Raw genomic sequence first — 21,845 nt, 5'->3', positions numbered from 1 at the left:
GAAAAAAGAATGACATTGACGTTGTTCATTCAACGTACATTTTCTCTTTCAAGTAACTTAAGATTCGTCATTTGGTGTTGTAGCTTGAAATGTTTGGTTTCAGATCTCAAAGTAAAAAAAAAAAAAAATAGTTTGTACCAAAGTAAGTTATGGTGGAGGGAATAAACATAAAAATCCTATTTAAGTTAACCTAATATTTTAGGTGGGGTGGTACGGTGGCGCAGTGGGTAGCACTGCTGCCTCGCAGTTAGGAGACTCAGGTTCGCTTCCCGGGTCCTCCCTGCGTGGAGTTTGCATGTCCTCCCCGTGTCTGCGTGGGTTTCCTCCCACAGTCCAAAGACACGCAGGTTAGAAGGATTAGCGATTCTAAATCGGTCCGTGGGCGTGTGTGTGAGTGTGAGTGTGTGTGGGCACCCTGCCCGGGGTTTGCTTCCTGCCTTGTTCCCTGTGTTCGTTGGGATTGGCTCCAGCAGACCCTCGTGACCCTGTGTTCGGATTCAGCGGGTTGAAAGATGGATGGATACTATTTTAGGTTGTTCATGTGCTTTGGGGTTGTGGGGGACCTTTGTATTTTCTTCCGGTCGAACTTTCCAGCATGCTGGCTTTCCAACTGCCAAAAAAAGAAGATCACTTTCCAGGATGGAGTGGACGTGGCTATACAGGTCAAAATAAGATATACAAAGAATTCTATTGGTTCAGATTGAAAATATTAAGTGTGAATCAGTACCTTAATTATTTTAACTTGAATGGAGGTTATACTCAGATGGACACCTTCATCATTAAATGCGTTCATCCTCTTTCTGATTTTGATCAGAGTCCATATTGTGTTTCTGTTTTACCGCTAACTTCAAAAAACGTGTCCATAATTTAACATTAGTATAGCTGAGCGAAAAACAAACAAACAAACAAATAAATAAATAAAATCTGTCAGAAGCAGAGAGCAGCGCGTGGTTCCTCGGTTTTTTCATCTTTAATAGGAAATGAACTCAAATCACAACAATTCAGCTAAAGGGCTGGGATGTCATTTTTTATTTATTACACTCAGTATTAGCGGGGATGCCCTGCTCTCGATCGGGTTGGAAAAAAACTGAAAGTTTCCATTTATAATTGTTCAATAATTGTTGTTCAATAGTCAGACTGCCATTTTAATGAATTACAGATTAGAGTAGAAACGAGTCATTTAGTGCGCCTTATGATACACGACGTTATTCGTTCGTTCTTTTCTGATCGCAGGCGACGTCTGGCTGGCCGTGTGAACAGCGCACTTCTCGGAGGTAAACTCGAGTAACTTGAAGTTTTTGTCCTTGCAATTTGTTTGTGAAAATCGTAAAGGCAGGGCGTCCTATAGAAACTGAAGTCGTTTGAATTCGAAGTCAGTATTCAGTATAAGAGGAGTGAAAACGTCCCGTCCCTTTTCGATTCCGCCTCGATTGTGTGTGGATGACGTGACTTTCTCATAACGTTAATATATATATATATATATATATATATATATATATATATATATATATATATATATATATATATATATATATATATATATATGTATGTATTTTTTTCGGAATTTAATTAGAATTTACAGTTTTAGGGGTTTCCTTAATTTTGCGAATCGTGCTCAGGCATTTAAAATTTTGTATTAATCGCCGAAACTGTAGCTTTTGGATATTTACTCTTCCAGACTCCAGGGGCCTCATGTATAAACGGTGCGTACGCACAGAAATATTGCGTAAGAACTTTTCCACGTTCAAATCGTGATGTATAAAACCTACACTTGGCGTAAAGCCACGCACTTTTCCACGGTACCTCATACCTTGTCGTATGCAAGTTCTCCGCTCGGTTTTGCAGACTGGCGGCACCCAGCGTCAAAGCAGTGCTACTGTTCTTGTGTGATTACTCATTATTTTCATGACGCGGCTTTATAAATACACAGAAACTAACCGCATATTGTTTATTAGTGTAATGCATCTGATTGTAATTAACTCGTAACAATATAATGGTCCAGGGAACAGCCATAGTATTCCAAATACCAGAACTGCTTTAGTGTTGTTACTCTCACTTCTTCTTCTTCTTCTTCTTTCAGCTCCTCCCGTTAGGAGTTGCCACAGCGGATCATCTTTTTCCATATTTCTCTCACTGCACCACTCAGAGTATTTATATCACTGTATCTGAGTGGGAATCACAGCAGCAGCTGATCGGAAAGAGAATTATCGGTATACAGCTTTAAGGACACGCTGTCTCAGCCACTGCAAAACGTTTTAAAGCCTTTCCTGTACGGACCTCGTCATTCAGACACAGTTTCATCCTAAGCACTTTAAATGCACTCAATCAAGTGCTCCTTGTAGAACTGTTAGGACTTATAAGTACAATCACCCCACTGTAAACTTACACTACAGTTATAATATCTGAGCCACTTTATAAAGCGCGTATTTACATATGATGACGATATCATTTTTAAGGTGAAATGCAGCAAAATATGTTTGTTAAATTATACACATAAAACTTTAACTTCATTTAAATAATCTATATTCTTCACTGGGAGTGTCGTTAAGGATAGAATAATTAAACATGTACTACGAAGATATTTCAATGTTCTTTAAACGTTTTGAAGAATCGGCGCTAAGCTTACAGATGGCTTAACGTCTATTACAGAGCTGATTGTGTGGCGATCGGTTACTTGGGGAAAGAAAAGCAAGGACTGCAGTGACGGCTACGCCAATATATATTGAATATAAAACAGAAAGAGAAAATAACAACACAGCTAAAAACGCAGCGACAAATTTCGACAAAAGATAATGCTTGTCATATTGTAGTCCCACTGTAAACTTGCACTACAGTTATAATATCTCACAACCTGAGCCACTTTATAAAGCGCGTATTTACATATGATGACGATATCATTTTAAGGTGAGCACGAGGCTCATGAAACACATGTTTAATAACGTGCTTTAGCTCCTATCATCATGAAAATGACATCACGTATACATCTCAGTATTTTAGTTATTCAGAGAGCTGTAATATCACAAATGTAATGGACTCTGTGACCAGTTGGAGGAAGAGAGCCAGTTTAAGAAACAAGTAGTGATTCACACACACAGAGCACATAGAAGATCAAATCATTTAACGTGCTACTTTAATTACGATGGGATTTGAGAAACTGGTTAATTAAACGATTTTAAGATGAAGTTTATAATGTTCTACTAAATGACAAAATAAACTACGTGATTAAAGTGGAAATGTCGAGATTGAAGTTGACATTTCGTGCTTTTTCCCACCGTGTGCCTTTTTCTCTGTACCCTAATAAACTTTCATATGACACTCAGACAGTGGGCTTACAACTCTTCTTTTCACGGAGACTTTGATATGTGACTTCTTTTTTATTTCCGGCACTGTGCGATTTTGTGAATGTGAGCTTTCAAGTTTCTCCAACACGCTATGTCACTCGATCAACTTCCTTTTGTTGATTATTCCACGGTTTATTTGAACAAATTGTATGTTTTTCTTTGCCTCCACTTGGTATTCGCTGAAATTCTTATATTTTCCCCGTGCTTTTCCCATTGTCTTTTCACAGAAGGCTGCGCTTAAGGGCGATTTATATTGATTTGCATATTCAAATAGGCGTAATTCTGGGAGGAGTTGGGGCGTTACATAAGGCGCGAGCACGAGTGTTAGTTTTCACGCTGACCGGGATTTATGTAACGGAAGGACGTGGAAGTTGGAGTGCGCACAGATTCCTGCATCTGGATTTTTCTGTGCCTAAACACATTTCGGCTTTTGTGCTTACGCCATGTTAGAGTGCGAGTTCTACGCACGGCGTTATACATGAGGCCCCTGGAGAGTGGGTTGTGATGAACATTGGGGCAGACAAACTTTCTTTCTTATTTATTAGATTAAAAAAAAAAGACATTTAGAACACACAGAAAAATTAATTTGCTAGTCCTCATTAATTTTTTGTTTCTCACAGACATTTCGGGTTTTATGATGAAGGATTAACAGCTTTGTTGCAATTGGGGCGGTCCCTTATGCAAATATGCTAACTGTATGTAAATTTAGACTTCAGTACCATTGTTAGTTTCAAACAAATCAACTCTTATTATTAAAACAGGTCCGTACGTTGAATTAGTTAATTGATATTGACTGCTAAAACAATGCTTACATGTAAGTTTATGTGCAATTAAACTCCTTATTTGAACTTTTGGGGAGGCACGGTGGCGCAGTGCTAGTGCGGCTGCCTCGCAAGTTTCCTCCCACAGTAAAAAGGCGTGCGTGTTAGGTGAAGTGGCAACGCTAAATTGACCCTAGTGTGTGCGTGTGCGCGTGCGTCTGGGAGTGTCAGTGTGCGTGCGCGCGCTCGTGTGTGCCCTGTCCAGGGTTTGTTCCTGCCTTGCACCCTGCGCTAGCCGGGAGAGGCTCCACCCCAGCGCCCCCGGTCAGGACTAAGCGGTTAGAAAAATTTTAACTGTTTTTTGTATCACAGTTTTTTTACGGGGAAAATGTACAGTTAACACAATGTATTTTTCCTGGATTTTCTAAAACAAGAAAATATGAAAAGTACTAAGCATGTTGTAATTGAGGATGTACCAGTAAAATAGAGACATTCATTTAAAATCAGGTTTGGTACTCATAAAGATGTTGGTGGTGACGTTCAATGCATACAAAGACACTTTGCTTTCAACAGCCCCGAGGTCCCTGACATGACATCAGGACAACCTCCAACTTCTGTCGCCAGTCAAAACCAACCTGCCAACATGTTAAGAGTGTGTTATTCATCCACATGGGTGGCATGGTGGCATTGCTGCCTCACAGTAAGCAGACTGAGGTTCACAGTCCTGGTCCTCCTATATGTGGCATTTGCATGTCCTCTCTGTGCCTCCTTGGGTTTCCTCCCACTGTCCACACACATGCTGGTTGAGTGAATTGGTGACAATAAAAATTGTCCCTCATGTGTGTTTGGTGTGTGTGTGTTCACCCTGAGGAGGACTGGCACCATGTCCTTTGTTCCTGCCTTGTGTCCTTTGCTGGCTGGGATTGGCTCCAGCAGACCCCCTTTTGACCCTGGTCTGGATTAAGCAGGTTAGAAAATGACATGACATGAAATTCACCCAAATGCTGATTCTTATTTGAACCCAGTGGGGCAAAAACTTCACTATATGGGCCGAGCAGAGAAAGCGCATTCTTGATCGTTCACACAATGGCCATTTGCAGAGGGACTTGAATGCTTTTGGTGAAAGACTGGCACTTGGGGGGACCACACAAGAACAGATACATTCTCTGCATTCAATACTAAAACACAAATCCAGGAAGACCCCAGCATAACATACCCCATAACAGCATGAAGTGGGCTGCCTTCCTACCCCACAACTCACCAGAAAAGTCCCCGTCCATAATTCACGTGAACTGAGGCTGCCCTCGCTGAAGCCAAATGAGAAACGCGGCCCCACATTCGCACCCGATGACTGCAGCTGAGCGACGAACACACCGTGTGGAAATCAAGAGTGCGACGTGTAAAAAGTACACTGAGAATATCCACCCACCCATCCATCCATTTTTAAAACCCGCTCATCCTGAACAGGGTCGAGGGAAAGCTGGAGTGAATCCAAGCAAACACTGGGCACAGGCAGGAACCGACCGTGGACATGAAGGGCACCAGTTCATGCCAGGGTGAACACCCACACCCACATCAGTGCCCATTTAATCAACTTTAGCCCACCTAACCTGCATGTCTTTATACTGTGGGAGAAACCCAGACGGACACAAGGAGAACATGCAAACTCCACACCGTGATACATTTAAAGGTGTATTTGAAGTTCATGGATTTTGACAGTTTACTGAATTATGTAAGAGAAAAGATGGAAAAAATCAATATTCATAATAATCATACTAATGCATGTTATTTATAGGGCACTTTACATAAATCTCAAAGTGCTACATAAAAAGTTTAAACAAAGTAAAAACAGAGGTAAAAACAACAATAATTATAGCATTCTTGTTAATAAACTTTCCTAAATAGAAAAGTCTTTAGCTGGTGTACTAATGTACTAATTATTTTGGTGAAAGCTCATATCTATCAATCAAAAAGGTCCAAGAATTCTCACTTTGTCATTTTTGTCGTGAATTTCAAATATTATATATAATCTATAAAATGTCTGAAAAACGAATAAGCATACGAAACATTTAAACAATGCAAAAACTATAATTGAGTTACACAGATAGTACAGTACCGTACGAATATTGAACTTGTTATTTCATGATGTGGCCTGTAGGGGTCGCCACTGAGCCCCAAACCCCTGACACAACAGCAAGTTTCAGGTGCCGATAACGTTTAATTTGTAAGGAAGACCCTGTCAGCAGGCTCACCCAATCCCTACCCCCTTACCCTCCTGACGACCCCCCCCAACTCTCCGAGATTGGCGCAGCGGCTGCTGTTAGGTCGGACAAGGAGAATTTTTTTTTTTTAATTTAAGCGTGGATTCGTTTAAACGTTTTTTTTTTTTATTTCCTCCTTCTTCTTCATATCTAAAACTCGTTACTTAAGACCTAATATTTCAAGGTAGGTTCCCGTTTACTTTATTGATGTGCTCCTTTGACTTTGCACTTCTTCCCCGTTGACAACGCAGTGATTTCGAGTTTGCTGTTCTCTTCAAGGGCGGCACGGTGGCGCAGTGCAGGGTAGCGCTGCTGTCCAAAGACATGCACGTGAGGTGCATTGGGGATTCTAAATTGGACCTGGTGTGCGTGTGAGTGCGTGTGTGTGTGCACCCTGCGGTGGGCTGGCGTCCTGCCCGGGCTTTGTTTCCTGCCTTGCGCCCTGTGTTGGCTGGGATTTACTCCTGCAGATCCCCGTGATCCTGTAGTTAGGATATAGCGGGTTGGATAATGGATGGATGAATGGATGTTCCCTTCTCTCAGCACATTCCATTAATTCTCCACTCATCACATTAAACATATTTCAGAATTGTGTTTGTCAACTCCCCCTGTTCCACTCTTTCTGCGTTCAATCCTGTAATCCCACGTTTCATGTCAGTTTGTTCCATTTAGCCCAACGTCAAGTTCATCATCTTTAATAATCGGTTTACTTCGATAGAATCGATCCAGTGAGGAACTCAGCAGGTCTTATTATCCGCTGGAGAAGGAAAGGAATCAGCGGCCATAACCACAAACACCGCCGATGTTCTGCCTTGTCGAAATAAGCTACACATGCAAACAGTTACACGTCTAAAAGTGAAAACGTCGAAATGAACATAACATCGTATGACATTGCTCACCATCGGACAATTATTTTTTCTAAGGTTGCAACAAACCAATCATATTTCGGTTTACAATCACAACAATGGTGGACATTAAAAACAGAGACGAAACTGGGAAAGGCATTGGATACTCGTATTGGCTTAAACGAATAATAATATTTTAGTAGGGTCTGTTGTGTTCCAACTAATTTTATTTATTTAAACTTATTTATTCACTGTTACGTTGGAATAAATGTACACTGCGCACGCGTACATTTCGATAGTTTTCCGTGGTTCCCTCGTTGCCCATCTTTGAAGTTCTGTTTCCCGCAACCCAAAGGCGTGAAGCTCGCAAGGGACAATGCGCTCCAAAGGAGGCGTGTCTTATGCAAATAAATTAACTTTAAGCGCACTTTGAATTCTGTGAAATTGGCACTTCAAGACGATGCTGATCACACATAGCACAATCTCACATATTGAAGCATTTCATTGATAATGACAAGTAAAGCACCGCTGAAATGTGAATGTACGCGTATGTCTCTGTTGAGAAAACCGCGTTTTAAACCGTTTAGCAGCCTTTTCCGATTATTTTTTTACAGCATAGCCGCAGTTTACCACGTCTCTGGCATCTCAGATTCTTTCAAATACTCTAGTAGGCCAACCGTGAATAAAAGACATCTTTTTGTGCTCGACATGTATTATTTTTGTATTACTTTTTTTTTATATGGCTCCTGCCTTGCACACGGTGCTGTCTAGATTGGCTCTGGCTTGACGACACTGACCTGCATTAACGGATTCGATAACGGATGAAGAGTATATAGAATTCACGCCGTAAGGAAGCGACCCACGGCAGGCTGGGAAGCCCACTTCGGAAAGAAAAAGAACAAGAAGAAATAATAATAATAATAATACATTTTATTTATATCGTGCCTTTCCCGAGCTGAATCGCGACTGTGACTGACCTGTTAAGAAACACTGCATCTATTTCAATTAATTAAAACTACATGTAGTTTAATGAAGCTTTAAATATACCAAGTTATCAGTCATTTTCCAACCCGCTATATCCTAACGCAGGGTCACGGGGGTCTGCTGGAGCCAATCACAGCCAACACAGGGCGCAAGGCAGTGTGCCCTGCGGTGGGCTATATCGCCCTGCCCGGGGTTTGTTTCCTGCCTTGCGCCCTGTGTTGGCTGGGATTGGCTCCAGCAGACCCCCGTGACTCAGCGTTAGGATATAGCGGGCTGCATGGACACTGACTGACTAAATATATCAATATATTTTGAGACAGTGTATGTTTTCGTATTCTATTCCCATGCAGTTTTGAAGATGAAGCTCCTCGCTAGTGGAACAAGCTGCCCACCTGCACTCGAACGTCTGGCTCGACACATTTTAAAAACCCTCATGTTCGGCGAACTTCTGTCTAACTGATATTGGAGTTGTAAGCTATCAGTTATAACTCGCTTGTGTGTGGCTTCGAGCTCGAGTGGTAATCAATTTTGAACCCTTGTCCTGACACACCTGTTCCCAGATAAATGTTTTTTTTATTCCTTTCAGTTGACTTCCTTTGTAAATCACTTTGGATAAAAGCATCTTTCTGCAAAGCCAATACATGGAAATTCCGCTGTCTTTCTTTCTTTCTTTCTTTCTTTCTTTCTTTCTTACCTGGATAAAAACCTCCCTTGTCCCGCGCGCTATGCTAATGAGCCTAATGGCCACGCCCTCTGCACAGAACAAGGATGCCGAAACGAAGATGCGAAGTCAGAAGTGAAGTCCTCCTCCAGACAGTCCGCGTCCACCCCATGAAAGAAGAAGAAGAAGAAGAAGAAGAAGAAGAAGAAGAAGACGACGACGAATAATGCTCCTCTGTGGCCACTGAAGAGTCACCCTGCCACCTGAAAGTAATCGTTTCCAGAAGCGGCCGCCTGCGGATCGTCTGATGTCCGGATGGATTCACGGCTGAGTCATAACGGACGACGAGCGGGGCTTTTACCGGTGTGCTGCATCCTGGTGTATCAAGGTGAGCGAGCGCCGCCACGGACTGGGAGGAAGGGGGCTGCGCGGAGTGGTGGGCGACTCCACGGACAGTCTTTGACTTTCTTGGGTTTGCTTTTCAGCTTTTTTATCGATGAATGCCGAAAGCGTCGTAACGGCGAATGGGAACGAACGACACAAGTGAGTCTTGATTATAGTTGCCTTTCCGTTTGAATGTGTTTAATCAGATTCTGTGTGCTTACTCTTGTTAAGTTTATTTTATATTAGTATAACAATAATACATATGCTGTGTAACATTTTATATTATTATATACAACAGAACTATAGAGAGGGGAGTAGAATCGGATGCCGTCGCTTTACACGGTATTTGTGGATTTATTGAAACAAACGGTGGCTGCTGTCTGTTACCTTTCTGGCATCGCAGTCATCTGAAATCCGATTTTAAAAGCACGCTAGCTGCAAATAAAAGACAGAAAGACATTTTTTATACTTGTAATCTTTATGCTTATTTATTGTCTTCAGGTTTTATTAGTGCTGTTTTATTAACTTGCCTGTAAAAGAACGACTTTACTTTCTATACGTTCTGATGGCTTGCATTGTGTATCTAATAATTCAAATGAATATACTGCAACAAAAAGGCAGCCTATTTGTGCCGCGCGAGAGGGTCTCCCTTTGGTGCCATCGCCGGCCCGTTTCTTTGTTTCTGCTCTTATGTGCCATGCATGACCAATGAAAGTGCGGATTACCTGCCCAGAACAAACCGAGCCTTGTTCTTCTCTCCACAGTCACAGCGGCAGTATAATGCTGGAGAAACGGGACACCGGCTCCCCAGGAGAAGAGGTAGGAATTCAGAATTACTGATTTGTGACATTTCCTCAAAGACGACGTTAAATGCATTAAGTATACAGAGGAGGAGCGCCATGCGGTGTGCCGACGAGTTAACCAACGCGAAAGGCGCAGAAACTCGGGGAGCCCGGCATGGGGGGTCCGACACACGGGTGTGAAATTAAAAGCCACGCCACGGTCTCAAATAAGGGCGCTAAAGTCGCGTCTTCTCTTCCAGCTGAATGAACTCATTCGACGGTCCTGTCGCAGGAGTTAAAGACATCGGGGCGCTTCAGGGGCTCCAAGCTGCATGTGGTCGTTTTAGCGCTGGGGGTGAGCAGCTCAGCATCCGCCTGTTCTGAAGCGGGAAACGAGGGGGGGAAAGGTTTATTATTGATTTAACTAACGGCTCTTTTATTAACTTTTCTATTTATCGTTTAAACTTATAATCGAATTCTATTGCCTCAGCAGACCAGAGCCTCTCCAGGCAGCACTGGGTTCAAGGCAGCAACAAACCCTGGACAGTTTAAAGAATGGAAAATGGCAATGAACGGCGTTTCGACGATAAGTAAACTTTCTGATGGCGCCATTCAATATTAAATGAACTGTTTAAGGGGGTCTACATATATATATATATATATAAAAAAAAAACTCGACATTTTCTTATCGACTAACTAAAAATATGAGAAGCCCGCAGTTGACCGTGTTGGTCAGCGAATCACTGAAGATTCACGAGATTTTTGTCATTCACTTCCTCTGTCGAGTGGTCCCCCGTAGACTTGCTGGGCTTTGAGAAGGTCCCTGATGTGTGGACAAAACACACATCTTAAATGTCAGGTAGGCCACCAACAGGGGACACGAACTGATCAAAGAAAAGCCGAGTCTGATGTTATTATGGGGTCCTTTGTAAGTCAGGAGCTCCCGGCTGTGTCACAGATCTGTTAGCATTCGCCACCCTGAATTAAAAAAGAAAACAGAAACAGAAACCCCTAATTAATTCAAAGGTGAGCGGATGCACCCTTTTATTTCACGTAAGCCCACCATTTTATAATTACGTCTTATTTGGCAGTTAGTTGAGCTGATACGACTATAACTATTTTGAGTAGAGTTTACTACAATTTAAGTAAATGCAACATCCGGGGATTCGTTTATTTATTTATTTTTTATGTCAAGTTTTTCCATAAATTAAATAAATTCTGCTGTAAATAATGCGCCGTGTTTACTAAATACGTAAAATCTTTTATTTTTGACATGACGAAATTATTTTATTCACACACAAATAAATTCTGTAGAGCCATAAAAGTAAATCAAATAACCTTTGAAAGTATGGGGTGCAAAAACACTTAAAAAGCCACTTATAAAATACCGTTGCTGAACAAAAAGAGTAAAAACCATTCATTTATTTTGGCAGATTGCTTTTGTGATGTGCGCTGCGCAACACGGTCCCAGTGAATTAAACAAAAGATCATAAATGAACTTCCATTAAGCATTCCTGCGCGTACACTTTGAAAATGAAGGAGAGACAGAGAGATTGCATTTTCATTTTAAAATTGTAATGTTCATTTTCTTTTTTGAACACCATACCTCCCACACTGGCATAAGCACACAACAGCGACGGCATTCAGAAGTCAAATCTCTTTGCGAAATGCCCGGAGGGCGCGATACAACCGCACAAAGGCCCACAATGCAACAAAAGGGGCGGGACTCTATGCAAAACACCACAATTTAGGCAAAATTAGGAGAGTCACGTGCGTGCAACATGTTTACTTTAAATCCGGGAGTCGGCGAGATTGGAATTTTATGTTTGGAGGATTTGAGTAAAGGTAACATAAAAGAGGTAATCCTAATACAACACTCTCCCGGGCTAATTAGTATTTATTTATTGGGCAAAGAATTACACTTGTTAAAGGAAAACAATGGTTTTGTTTAAACGTCGATTAATTGTGTGAATGAGACATATCTGTAAGATTTTTATCAACTAGACGAAATTCCAGCAAACAGAATAATTTAAAGTTAAATAAACTTAAAGGTCATGCGAAAAGACAATTTCCCCTAGAGGTTAATCAAAGTAAAAAAATACACACATAAAAATAGCATTCCTCTATTCAGTGTATGGAGCACGTTACAAATGGGGATTAACTAAATAATAATAATAATAATAATAATAATAAGTTGCATTTATGGAGCGCCTTACACAAACTCAAGGTCGCTTTATATACAGAGTATTTTTTTAATTACACAGAAGAGAAAAGTTCTTAGAAGAGGAAAATTTTCAGTTGAGATTTAAAAGAGCAGAAAGAGGGGCAAACTCGGGGAGACTCAGGAAGAAGAACTTTCTAGAACTTTTTTTTTTTTTCTAAACTGACACTTTAGCTGCGTGATTTTTAAAATCAAATATCTAACCCCATGATAAGAGCGCTTCATTAACCAAGGCAGCCAGGAGAAAACATCCGCGTGTCTAGAAGAAATAAAACGCGTCTGCCGTGACATCCCCGCTCTGTGTGCCCTCACGCCGTGTAAGGCGCTATATAAACGAAAACTGCCGCTTCGGCTTCTTTTGTTGCGGACTTCGTAGCTGCTCGTTGGCCTTTCGCTGCCGGCGCATTTGTTACTCAAACGTCGGAAAGAAAATCACAGGAGCAACACCCTGAGGTGCGCGACATGTCCGCGGGGCTTTGTGATCATCCGCTCCACTAATCCGTCATTTGAGAACTCAGATTGACTTTCCAGATATCTGCGGAATTCAAAGATTTTCATTAAAGTTTAGAAGATTTGGCTTCATTAATTACATTTTAGGCGTCCTGTTCTCAGAGCTTAAAGTTTTGATTTCCATTTTCTTGCCTGCTGTCCTCGAGCCCGCAAGTCTGCGTTTTCATTTCCGTTCCATTGAATGTGCAAACGAATCAACGCGGGGCAAACCTCGTCAGATTGGTCACAAAGTGAATAGAAATGTCGCTTTAAACGATCAATTCTGTATGCAGTGTCAAATTTGGGATCACATATCTGCTGGATGTTAACGAGGCAACAGAATAAAAAATAAGATTAAGAAAACACCAAATAATAAAAGTGCATCTTCTGGGTTAGAATTAAACTGATAAGAGGAGGACAAAGCAAGAGGCGGCAAAGCGTTTGAGAAGCGAGCGAGGGGTCTGCCTGGGTGGGCTTAAAACAAACTGAGAGAAGCACGAAAGGGTAAACGAGAAACAAGAAGTGGGGGATTCAAGCGATTTGGCGAACTTCTAAAAAATCAAATGAAGTCACCGATGTCATGCGACTTGGCGACCGAGGGGACCAACGTGTTCAGGGTCTGCTGAGACATCCAAATGAAAATGTCGGAGGGCTGCGAGGCTCTTGTCGGTAGAACGCGTTTAACATCTCGTTGGAGCAGAACTGAGCTGCTTGGCCTTTTCTTGTCGCTATCTATCTATCTATCTATCTATCTAACATATAGTGCCTTTCATCTATCTATCTCTTATATATTAGTTTCTATCTATCTATCTATCTATCTATCTATTATAGTGCCTTTCATATCTATCTATCTATCTCTTAATTTCATATCTATCTATCTATCTCATATCTATCTATCTATCTAAGAGATAGATAGATAGATAGATAGATAGATGAATGGCACTGTATGATAGATAGATAGATGAATGGCACTATATGATAGATAGATAGATAGATGAATGGCACTATATGATAGATAGATAGATAGATAGATAGTGCCTTTCATATCTATCTATCTATCTATCTCATATCTATCTATCTATCTAAGAGATAGATAGATAGATAGATAGATGAATGGCACCTCATATCTATCTATCTATCTAAGAGATAGATAGATAGATAGATGAATGGCACTGTATGATAGATAGATAGATAGATAGATGAAAGGCACTATATGATAGATAGATAGATAGATGAATGGCACTATATGATAGATAGATAGATAGATAGATAGATAGATAGATAGATAGATAGATAGATAGATAGATATGAAAGGCACTATCTATCTATCTATCTATCTATTATATAGTGCCTTTCATCTATCTATCTATCTATCTATTATATAGTGCCTTTCACTCTATCTATCTATTATATAGTGCCTTTCACTCTATCTATCTATCTAATAGGGCCTTTTCTACCTGTCGGTCTAACCCAGTGGTTCTCAACCTGTGGGGCGGCCCCCCTAGGAAAGTGCGAAGTAAGAAAAAGGGGGCCGTGAAGATGTGAAAAAAAGAAAAGAAGAATCGAAAATATGAAAAAATCCATCTATTGAAACCAAAACAAATGAACTTAAACTACATTCTGATCCTAGAAAAATAAATATAGAGATAGATAAATGTCGATAAAAGTTAAGTAGGAATAATAAAATATGCATCTATAATATATCATTAATTAAAAAAGAAGAAATTAGTATTAGTGGGCTCCTTTTAAAAAAAACATTAGGGGGTGCGATCAAAACTGTTATGAAAACTCGGGTAGCAAATACTTAAAGGTTGAGAAACGCTGGCCTAAGCCTTCAATAAAAAAAGACTTGCACGTGATGATTTTGTACATTGTAATTGCTACCCTTCTTTTTATTGTCCCCAGACTTACTGATCAGTGTCCCTTTTGTCATCAAATAGGACAACTGATCATTTCTTTCTGTATTGTACCAGTTTATCATCTTTAGCTAATTCTTGCGCTTTATTGTTGGAGAAGCTCTATAGAAATGATTTTCACTGAAGTTATTTTCATGGTTTGAAATTTGTTTCCACAAAAAAATAAAATAGCCTTATTTAAAACAAGAAGAAATATGGATAGAAATACAATAACCACTGATACTTTATTACAGTTTAAGCAGCTCATTCAGAACAGATTAATCATTGAATTTGGAGATCTGCAGTACAAATGATGTTTGGTGTACCACAGACAATTCATTTCTAGTGGTTTACAGTACGTGTGACTAGAAAAGCCTGACAGTTGTGACTGTGTAACGTACTGTATGTGTTATAAACTGGGGTCTGTTCTTATGCCTGTAATTATATTATAATTTTAAACAAAGGACTGTTTCCAATTAAATATCTTTCTGTTATATTACTTCTCTTTCTCTGTATTTATTATGTTGTGCCTCTCACATGTCTGTTATTTTAGTAAGAACACTATGAACAGAATTCCTTAATTAAGAGAACCACAGACATGAGGCTCTGCTCTCCGCCTTATCATTATTTCTTATTTATCTGACATCTTTATTTAAGGCAACATACAATATTTGAGATCTGATGGCTTTCATTTCCTTTTGTCGTTTTTCCAATTGGAGTGCAGGCAGGTGAAGTGATTTGAACCCACAGCCTCAGAGTTTGACATCCAGAGCCTTAACCTCACTGCCTGTCTTAGTCTGAGTTCACGCCACACGACTTCTTTAATCTCCTTCGGCTAAACCTGAGTTCTCTTGCAGGCCTCCCGCTTCTGTTTCTAATGCATTGTCTTGCTTGTCACAATTAAGTCAGCCCTTTTATGTTTAAACAAAACAAACAAATCTCATTGGCCCAGAATCACCAATCACATCACAACGGGTGTGCAGTAATTGAGCCAAATGCACAGGTGCCCCCAAATCAGGTGATCTTTTTAACAAGATTTTCTGGTGGGGAAAATGCATTTGGATGGAGTGCTTTTATGGATTTTTATCATGAAATGCTATTGTAGCATAATTACTTCATTTGAATAAAGGCAGCCCCCTTTTTGCACAGGTGCTACTGGTCTGCACTCATTTGTATAAATTGAGGGGGAAACAAAAAGCAAAGGCTGTGGATACAATTACTGGTCACGTGCTGGTTATGAAAATGTGGGGCACCCGCCCAGTACAGGAGGTGCAGGCCTCTGATGAGTGAAGCTGATGTGATCTTTCAAGTCCTGCGTGTTGTCTGATGTGATTGGTTACTTGGATGTCTCATTTCATAAAGATGTGATTGGCCAGAGGAGCAGACGACAAGATTAATGTGTGGAAATCCTAAAGTCCTAAAAACAAACTGGCGTAACTTAAAGGCGTCACATTCACTTCATTTGCTCCACTGTAGTTGGACTCACTGATTTTAAACTCCATGCATGTTGAGTTTCAGTTGTTTGATTCCCTTACTTGGTATTTTAACACGTAACTGGGATGTACTTGAGATCCTGCAATGAATTATTTTTATGAGGGCATACCGAGCCTTTCCTATCTGTCTGTATACTCATATAGCGCCTTCTATTGTCAACAAATTACTTCTGTGTGTGTTGAACTCTGAGTTGGAGGGACAATCTCGAGTGTCAGCTTCTCACCTGCTGTGCTTTCTTCAATGGCGGCTCCTTCTTCTTCTTCCTCTTTTCAGTGACGATGCGCACACGCGGCAGTATGGAAGATCATTTGTGCCAAAATTAAAAAGGATCCAACATTAGACTGGAATGCTGAGCATATGCGTGTGGTGCGTCTGATTTGATCGTGTCATCATTTAAAACGTACTCGATGACTGATTGTTTTCAATATAGCACACACAATTTTCGTGTCAGTTTAAAATGCAATACAAAAGTATATATATATATATATACTGTATATATATTTCTATATATAGGGCGGCACGGTGGCGCAGTGGGTAGCGCTGCTGCCACACAGTTAGGATACCCAGGTTCCCTTCCCGGGTTCTCCCTGCGTGAAGTTTGCATGATCTCCCCGTGTCTGCGTGGGTTTCCTCCCACTGTCCTAAGGCATGCCAGTTGGGTGCATTTGCGACTCTAAATTGTCCCTGGTGTGTGTGTGTCCTGCGGTGGGCTGACGCCCTGCCCGGGGTTTGTTTCCTGCCTTGCGCCCTGTGTTGGCTGGGATTGGCCCCTGCAGACCCCCGCGTCCATAGGATATAGCGGGTTGGATAATGGATATATATATATAAACAAGACTTTACTCCCAACAACCTTACCGTCCCCACTGTCCTCATGCCTGTAAGGTATTGTTATTTAAATTGTCCTTTGATTCTTGTATGTCCTAAGCATTATCCTCTGATGAAGACCCTGTATTGGCTGGGATTGAAACCTCAGGAATAAAGGAATAAAAACTACTTTATGATACGTGATTCATTTCCTCCTTTGTGGATCTCCAACTGCTAATATATATATATATATATATATATATATATATATATATATATATATATATATAGGAACAGTAATAGACAGAAACTGTCAAATTGATGACCTTAACCCCCCCCCCTACATTATGATTTATAAAATATATGTGAAAATAATTTATAAAAATATGTATTATGAAATATGGTGTATGAAGTTAAGTCCCATTCCCAAATAATACAATTTATACCCTCACCCCAAATTATGATACTTATGTCCCCCGCCCTGACACGTAACTTCATTTTAAAAACACCCGACTCAAAGCTAATAATAGGAGCCTCATTTAAAAATATCTTCTCTTTCTTGAAATCCATAAAGCCAAGCAAGTGTGGACCTTTACATTCCTTACGACCTTCGTATATTTTGAGGTGAACGATGTGCTTCTTCGTTCAGATTATTTTAAGAAGTGTTCAAAGGTCCACCACTTGCTCCTATTATTAGTTTTGAATCGGATGTTTTTAAACATGAAGTTACGTGTCAGGGCGGGGGGGGGACATAATTATCATAATTCATAATTTGGGGGTGAGGGTAAATTTCATAATTCATATTTTTAGGATGGGACTACATTTCATACGCCATGTTTCATAATTCAGATTTTCATAAATCATAATTTAGGGCGTGGTTTAAGGTCATCAGTCATCCAATTGACCGTTTCCGTCTGATTTTAGTCCTACTCACGGGGTTTTAATTCCTGTCCATACATCGCGTGTCGTAACTTAAAACTAAGCCGGCGTGTCGCACTTCACTTAGCGGCTGCTCCGTGCGGATTGCGTTTCGATTGAAGACCCCCGTTAATCAGCCCAGAACTTAATGTAATAAATGAGCCGTCGGCGTGAACGGCGGAGGTGAACCTGCTGATCGTTTCTGAGTTCTGATGGCAGGCGCAGCTTTGTCACCGCATGTGCAGTGATTAACCAAAATGGTGAGAAGTCGTCTGTCTGTTTTAGGTCTCGCTGATGAAGCTCCCTGTCGTGTTGACGTGTCGAGGTAATGCGTTATGCTCGCCTCTTACCGTTTCGTTCCCATCGTCTTCTGCTTGTCCTGACCGAAACGTCAAGACGCTCAGCGATGGTCGATAGGGTCGTCCCCGTCGGCAGGTAGCTGCACACCACATTTAAGAGACGCTACAGCTGATTATCTCCACCGTCGGATGCTGCAGCCCTCCAGCAGGAGCCAAACCGGAGTGAGGTGACGTGACGAGGTCGACCCACCCGGCCGGTTATTCATTGCAATTTTCTTAAAATGTGTGATGAGTACGCGGCTCGCTACTTGCTATGAGCCTATGATATGAACCGTCCATCACTTTCTTTTTCTTTTGATCTCGTCCTTTCTCTCTCGTCTGTTTTGTTTCCTCCATATTTGAGAACAGACGCCGAGTTGCTGACATGAACGATAATGATACGAGGGCATGAGTGGGTGTTAAAAGAACTTTACTTAATTCAATGCCAAATAATGACCATATAGGCGGTTAGGCGGCCTAAAGCAAAGTAACCGATTTTCAACTCGATAATCAAGGTGCTCGTTTACAATGGAATCTGATAACCGAGGTGACAATGAAAACCTCACACATTGAAATGTCCCGTTAACTTAACGATAAGCTAGAAATGTTCCGTCCTAATATGAAAAATTCCTATCCTGTGTTTTATAACTTTATTTCATCGTAGAAATAATCGCAGCTGATTATCGCTCACGCCAACGACCAGAGAACAATAAAATGCATAATACATAATCTAAACTAATTATTAATACGGAAGAATTTAAATACTAGATATGAGATGAAAGAAATTGCAATAAGGTATATATGCTAACCGAAATAGAAATCGGCAAAAGGCGGTTTGGACCAGTTTTCGTTGCAATGTTGTGTACTTGATGACGTAATACGGTTTATTATATAGAAGTATCGCAGCACCAGACAGATAATGTTTACTAGTTCAGAAAATTAATTTTATTGTCAAACAGTAACCAGTACATAAAATGTATTTCATGAAACGGCCAGCCTGTGACCAGACCAGAGTGCGCGGCTCACCGGGCATTGCCCAAATGGCCAGTCCGCCCCTGCCATCCAGGACATTAACGGTGCTATTGAATACGGGGCTGCCAACTCTCCTTCTCTGGAAACGAGGACATTTGTGTCGTGAAGACGCCTTTCCCTATAATACGCCTTTATAATGTCTTTTGGGTTTTTAAATGGATATCAACCTTTAGTAACAATTTATCACTCTAATTATGATATGGTGGCCATAATCACAGCGACTGGCAAGCTAATAAGCCATTAAATATTTCGAATAGGGGTGGCATGGTGGCACAGTGGTAGTGCTGCTGCCTTGCAGTAAGGAGACCCATCTGGGTTCACTTCCCGGGTCCTCCCACAGTCCAAAGACATGCATGTCAGGTGCATTGGCGATCCCAAATTGTCCTTGGTGTGTGTGCCCTACGGTGGGCTGGCACCCTGCCCGGGGTTTGTTTCCTGTGTTGGCCTTGATTGGCTCCAGCAGACCCCGTGACCCTGATATAGTTGGATATTTTGAATACGTCAAGCCTCTTAAATGAACAGACGTCATTAATTATACACATGGTGAACTCACTAAATTGAAAAGAGTAAAGTTATTTTTATTTGCATGTGTCTACATTCTTTTATATTTTTCCGCTGAAGCTATTTTTCTCAGTAAATGTGATATAATCCGATAAGACGAGGACATTGTGTGTTTGCACTTTCTTTTCGGCATAATGAGTAATCCTGAATTTAAGAAGAAAAAGAGTTCTGAAAATATTATTCAGTTATTTGAAGAAGTGACTTATTACTTGATAACTAAAAAATCCATCCATCCATCCATTTTCCACCCTGCTGAATCTGAACACGGGGTCACGGGGGTCTGCTGGAGCCAATCCCAGCCAACACAGGGCACAAGGCAGGAACCAATCCCGGGCAGGGCGCCCACCCACCGCAGTAACTAAAAAATATTGTATTGATATGTCAGAAGAAATGTGTGGATTGTTTCATTTAATTAAGTGAAACTTTAACAGTTGACTCATTCATTTATAATTATAAGTCCATTTTGGAACGACGGGTGACATTAGAATATTGCAATGCAGTTTTTACTCACGCTTAAATACGACGGACCCCACCTGGATGGATGACATTTCTTTTTCAACTGAGCTGCCGAAAGAAGAATCGAAAATAAGATCTCACGTAGTGAAGTTGTAATTTCGATTTTGGATAAATTCACTTAGTTAGGGTGGCACGGTGGCGCGGTGGGTAGCATTGCCGCCTCACAGTTACGAGACCTGTGGGTTCATTTCCCGGGTCCTCCCTGCGTGGAGTTTGCGTGATCTCCCCGTGTCTGCCGTCAGTCCAAAGACATGCAGGTTAGGTGGACTGGCGATCCTAAATTGTCCCTGGTGTGTGTGCCCTGTGGTAGGCTGGCACCCTGCCCGGGGTTTGTTTCCTGCCTTGCACCCTGTGTTGGCTGGGATTGGCTCCTGCAGACCCCTGTGTCCCTGTAGTTAGGATATAGCGGGTAGGATGGATGGACAGAAGCAGTGTGTTTACATACATAATTTCACCGAATCTTACGTAATATCTAAGAGAATATAAAGGGGTTACGCTCTATAACTGTGCGGGAAATGTTTCTAAGAGTCTGGGAGAGTTTATAAGGGCTTCAAATGCGTATATCCAACTAAACATCCGGTTTTTACTGGGCGGATTTTCACCTTTCAATCGAGGAGGGATGACCGTACACCAGAATTCAGCAAACCAATCCGTCCAGTGTTGTAAATCTGTATTTCTGTTCACATTGCGTAGGCACGACTTCTTAAGCGACATCAACTGGGATATCTGGAGAGCTGAAGTGAAAACCACGCAGTCGTAATGAGCGTCACAGGCGGCTACAAACGGCGAGGCCTGTAGAAGTGAAATCTTCTGACAGACAACATAACACAATCGTTATTTCCTCATTTTGTTTTGTTCCAGATGCCCAATGTAACAGCGGGCACGGCAGCCCCAAGGCCAGTGGTGCACCCGGTGGACGTCCAGCAGGCAGTGATGCGTTCAGCGACCGGTAAGGATGCGTCAAACGGTTCATTCACGACATTTTGATTCACGCCGTGTGAAAAGATGACAAGTTACGTGATTAAAGATTTAGCTAAGCCATGCAAAGGGGGTCTACAGTTTGGGGTGCATGTCCTTCAGTCTAAGGCCACCTCCAGCAGATCCGGAGTACGCAGAAGAAGCCGTTTCTACAGGGAAGCTCACTTCTGACCCGTAAACCTCATTCTTTATCTGGGCCAGCGGGTCCTCAAGTTCAGCCCCGGGTTCAGCTGTGGCTCCAGGCGTCACAAGTTAATGGCTCAGACCCAATGACGTGTCACTTTTTCATTGTCGTATGATGAGATTTACCTTTAGGAGCAATCCAGAAGGTTCTGTAGTCTGCTGTCGATTTTAAAGGTTACAATCCAATACGATGCAACTGATTTTTTTTATATAGCGCCCTTCACTGAGTGCAGACTCAGAGCTCAGTAGTACAGATGACACAAATGACTAAATACAGGACTGGTACGCACAAGTGCAGATCTGTTAAAACACACAGAGGACAAGGTAGAAACGGACTAAACAAAAATGGAAATGGCCGATATCAGTCTTGGCGGATGGCTGGAGACCCTACCTGGCC

The 21,845-nt window shown here is 41.4% G+C and overlaps 1 protein-coding gene across 1 annotated transcript in view; it reads left to right on the top strand.

Annotated features, from left to right (window-relative positions):
• Nucleotides 1–10,013: 10,013 nt before the first annotated feature.
• The window catches only part of otog (otogelin), a 231,377-nt gene continuing 219,545 nt past the window's right edge, over nucleotides 10,014–21,845 (top strand). Inside the window, exons 1-2 of the mRNA XM_039740451.1 lie at nucleotides 10,014–10,056; nucleotides 21,149–21,236. Of these exons, the coding sequence (XP_039596385.1) occupies nucleotides 10,018–10,056; nucleotides 21,149–21,236 (127 nt within the window). The 5' untranslated portion in view covers nucleotides 10,014–10,017. The remainder of the gene's footprint in view (nucleotides 10,057–21,148; nucleotides 21,237–21,845) is intronic.

The sequence above is a fragment of the Polypterus senegalus genome, chromosome 1, assembly GCF_016835505.1.
Source record: "Polypterus senegalus isolate Bchr_013 chromosome 1, ASM1683550v1, whole genome shotgun sequence".
NCBI classification, from domain to species: domain Eukaryota; kingdom Metazoa; phylum Chordata; class Cladistia; order Polypteriformes; family Polypteridae; genus Polypterus; species Polypterus senegalus.
Note: the sequence above shows the minus strand (reverse complement) of the source record. Positions and strands in the feature narration are given on the sequence as shown.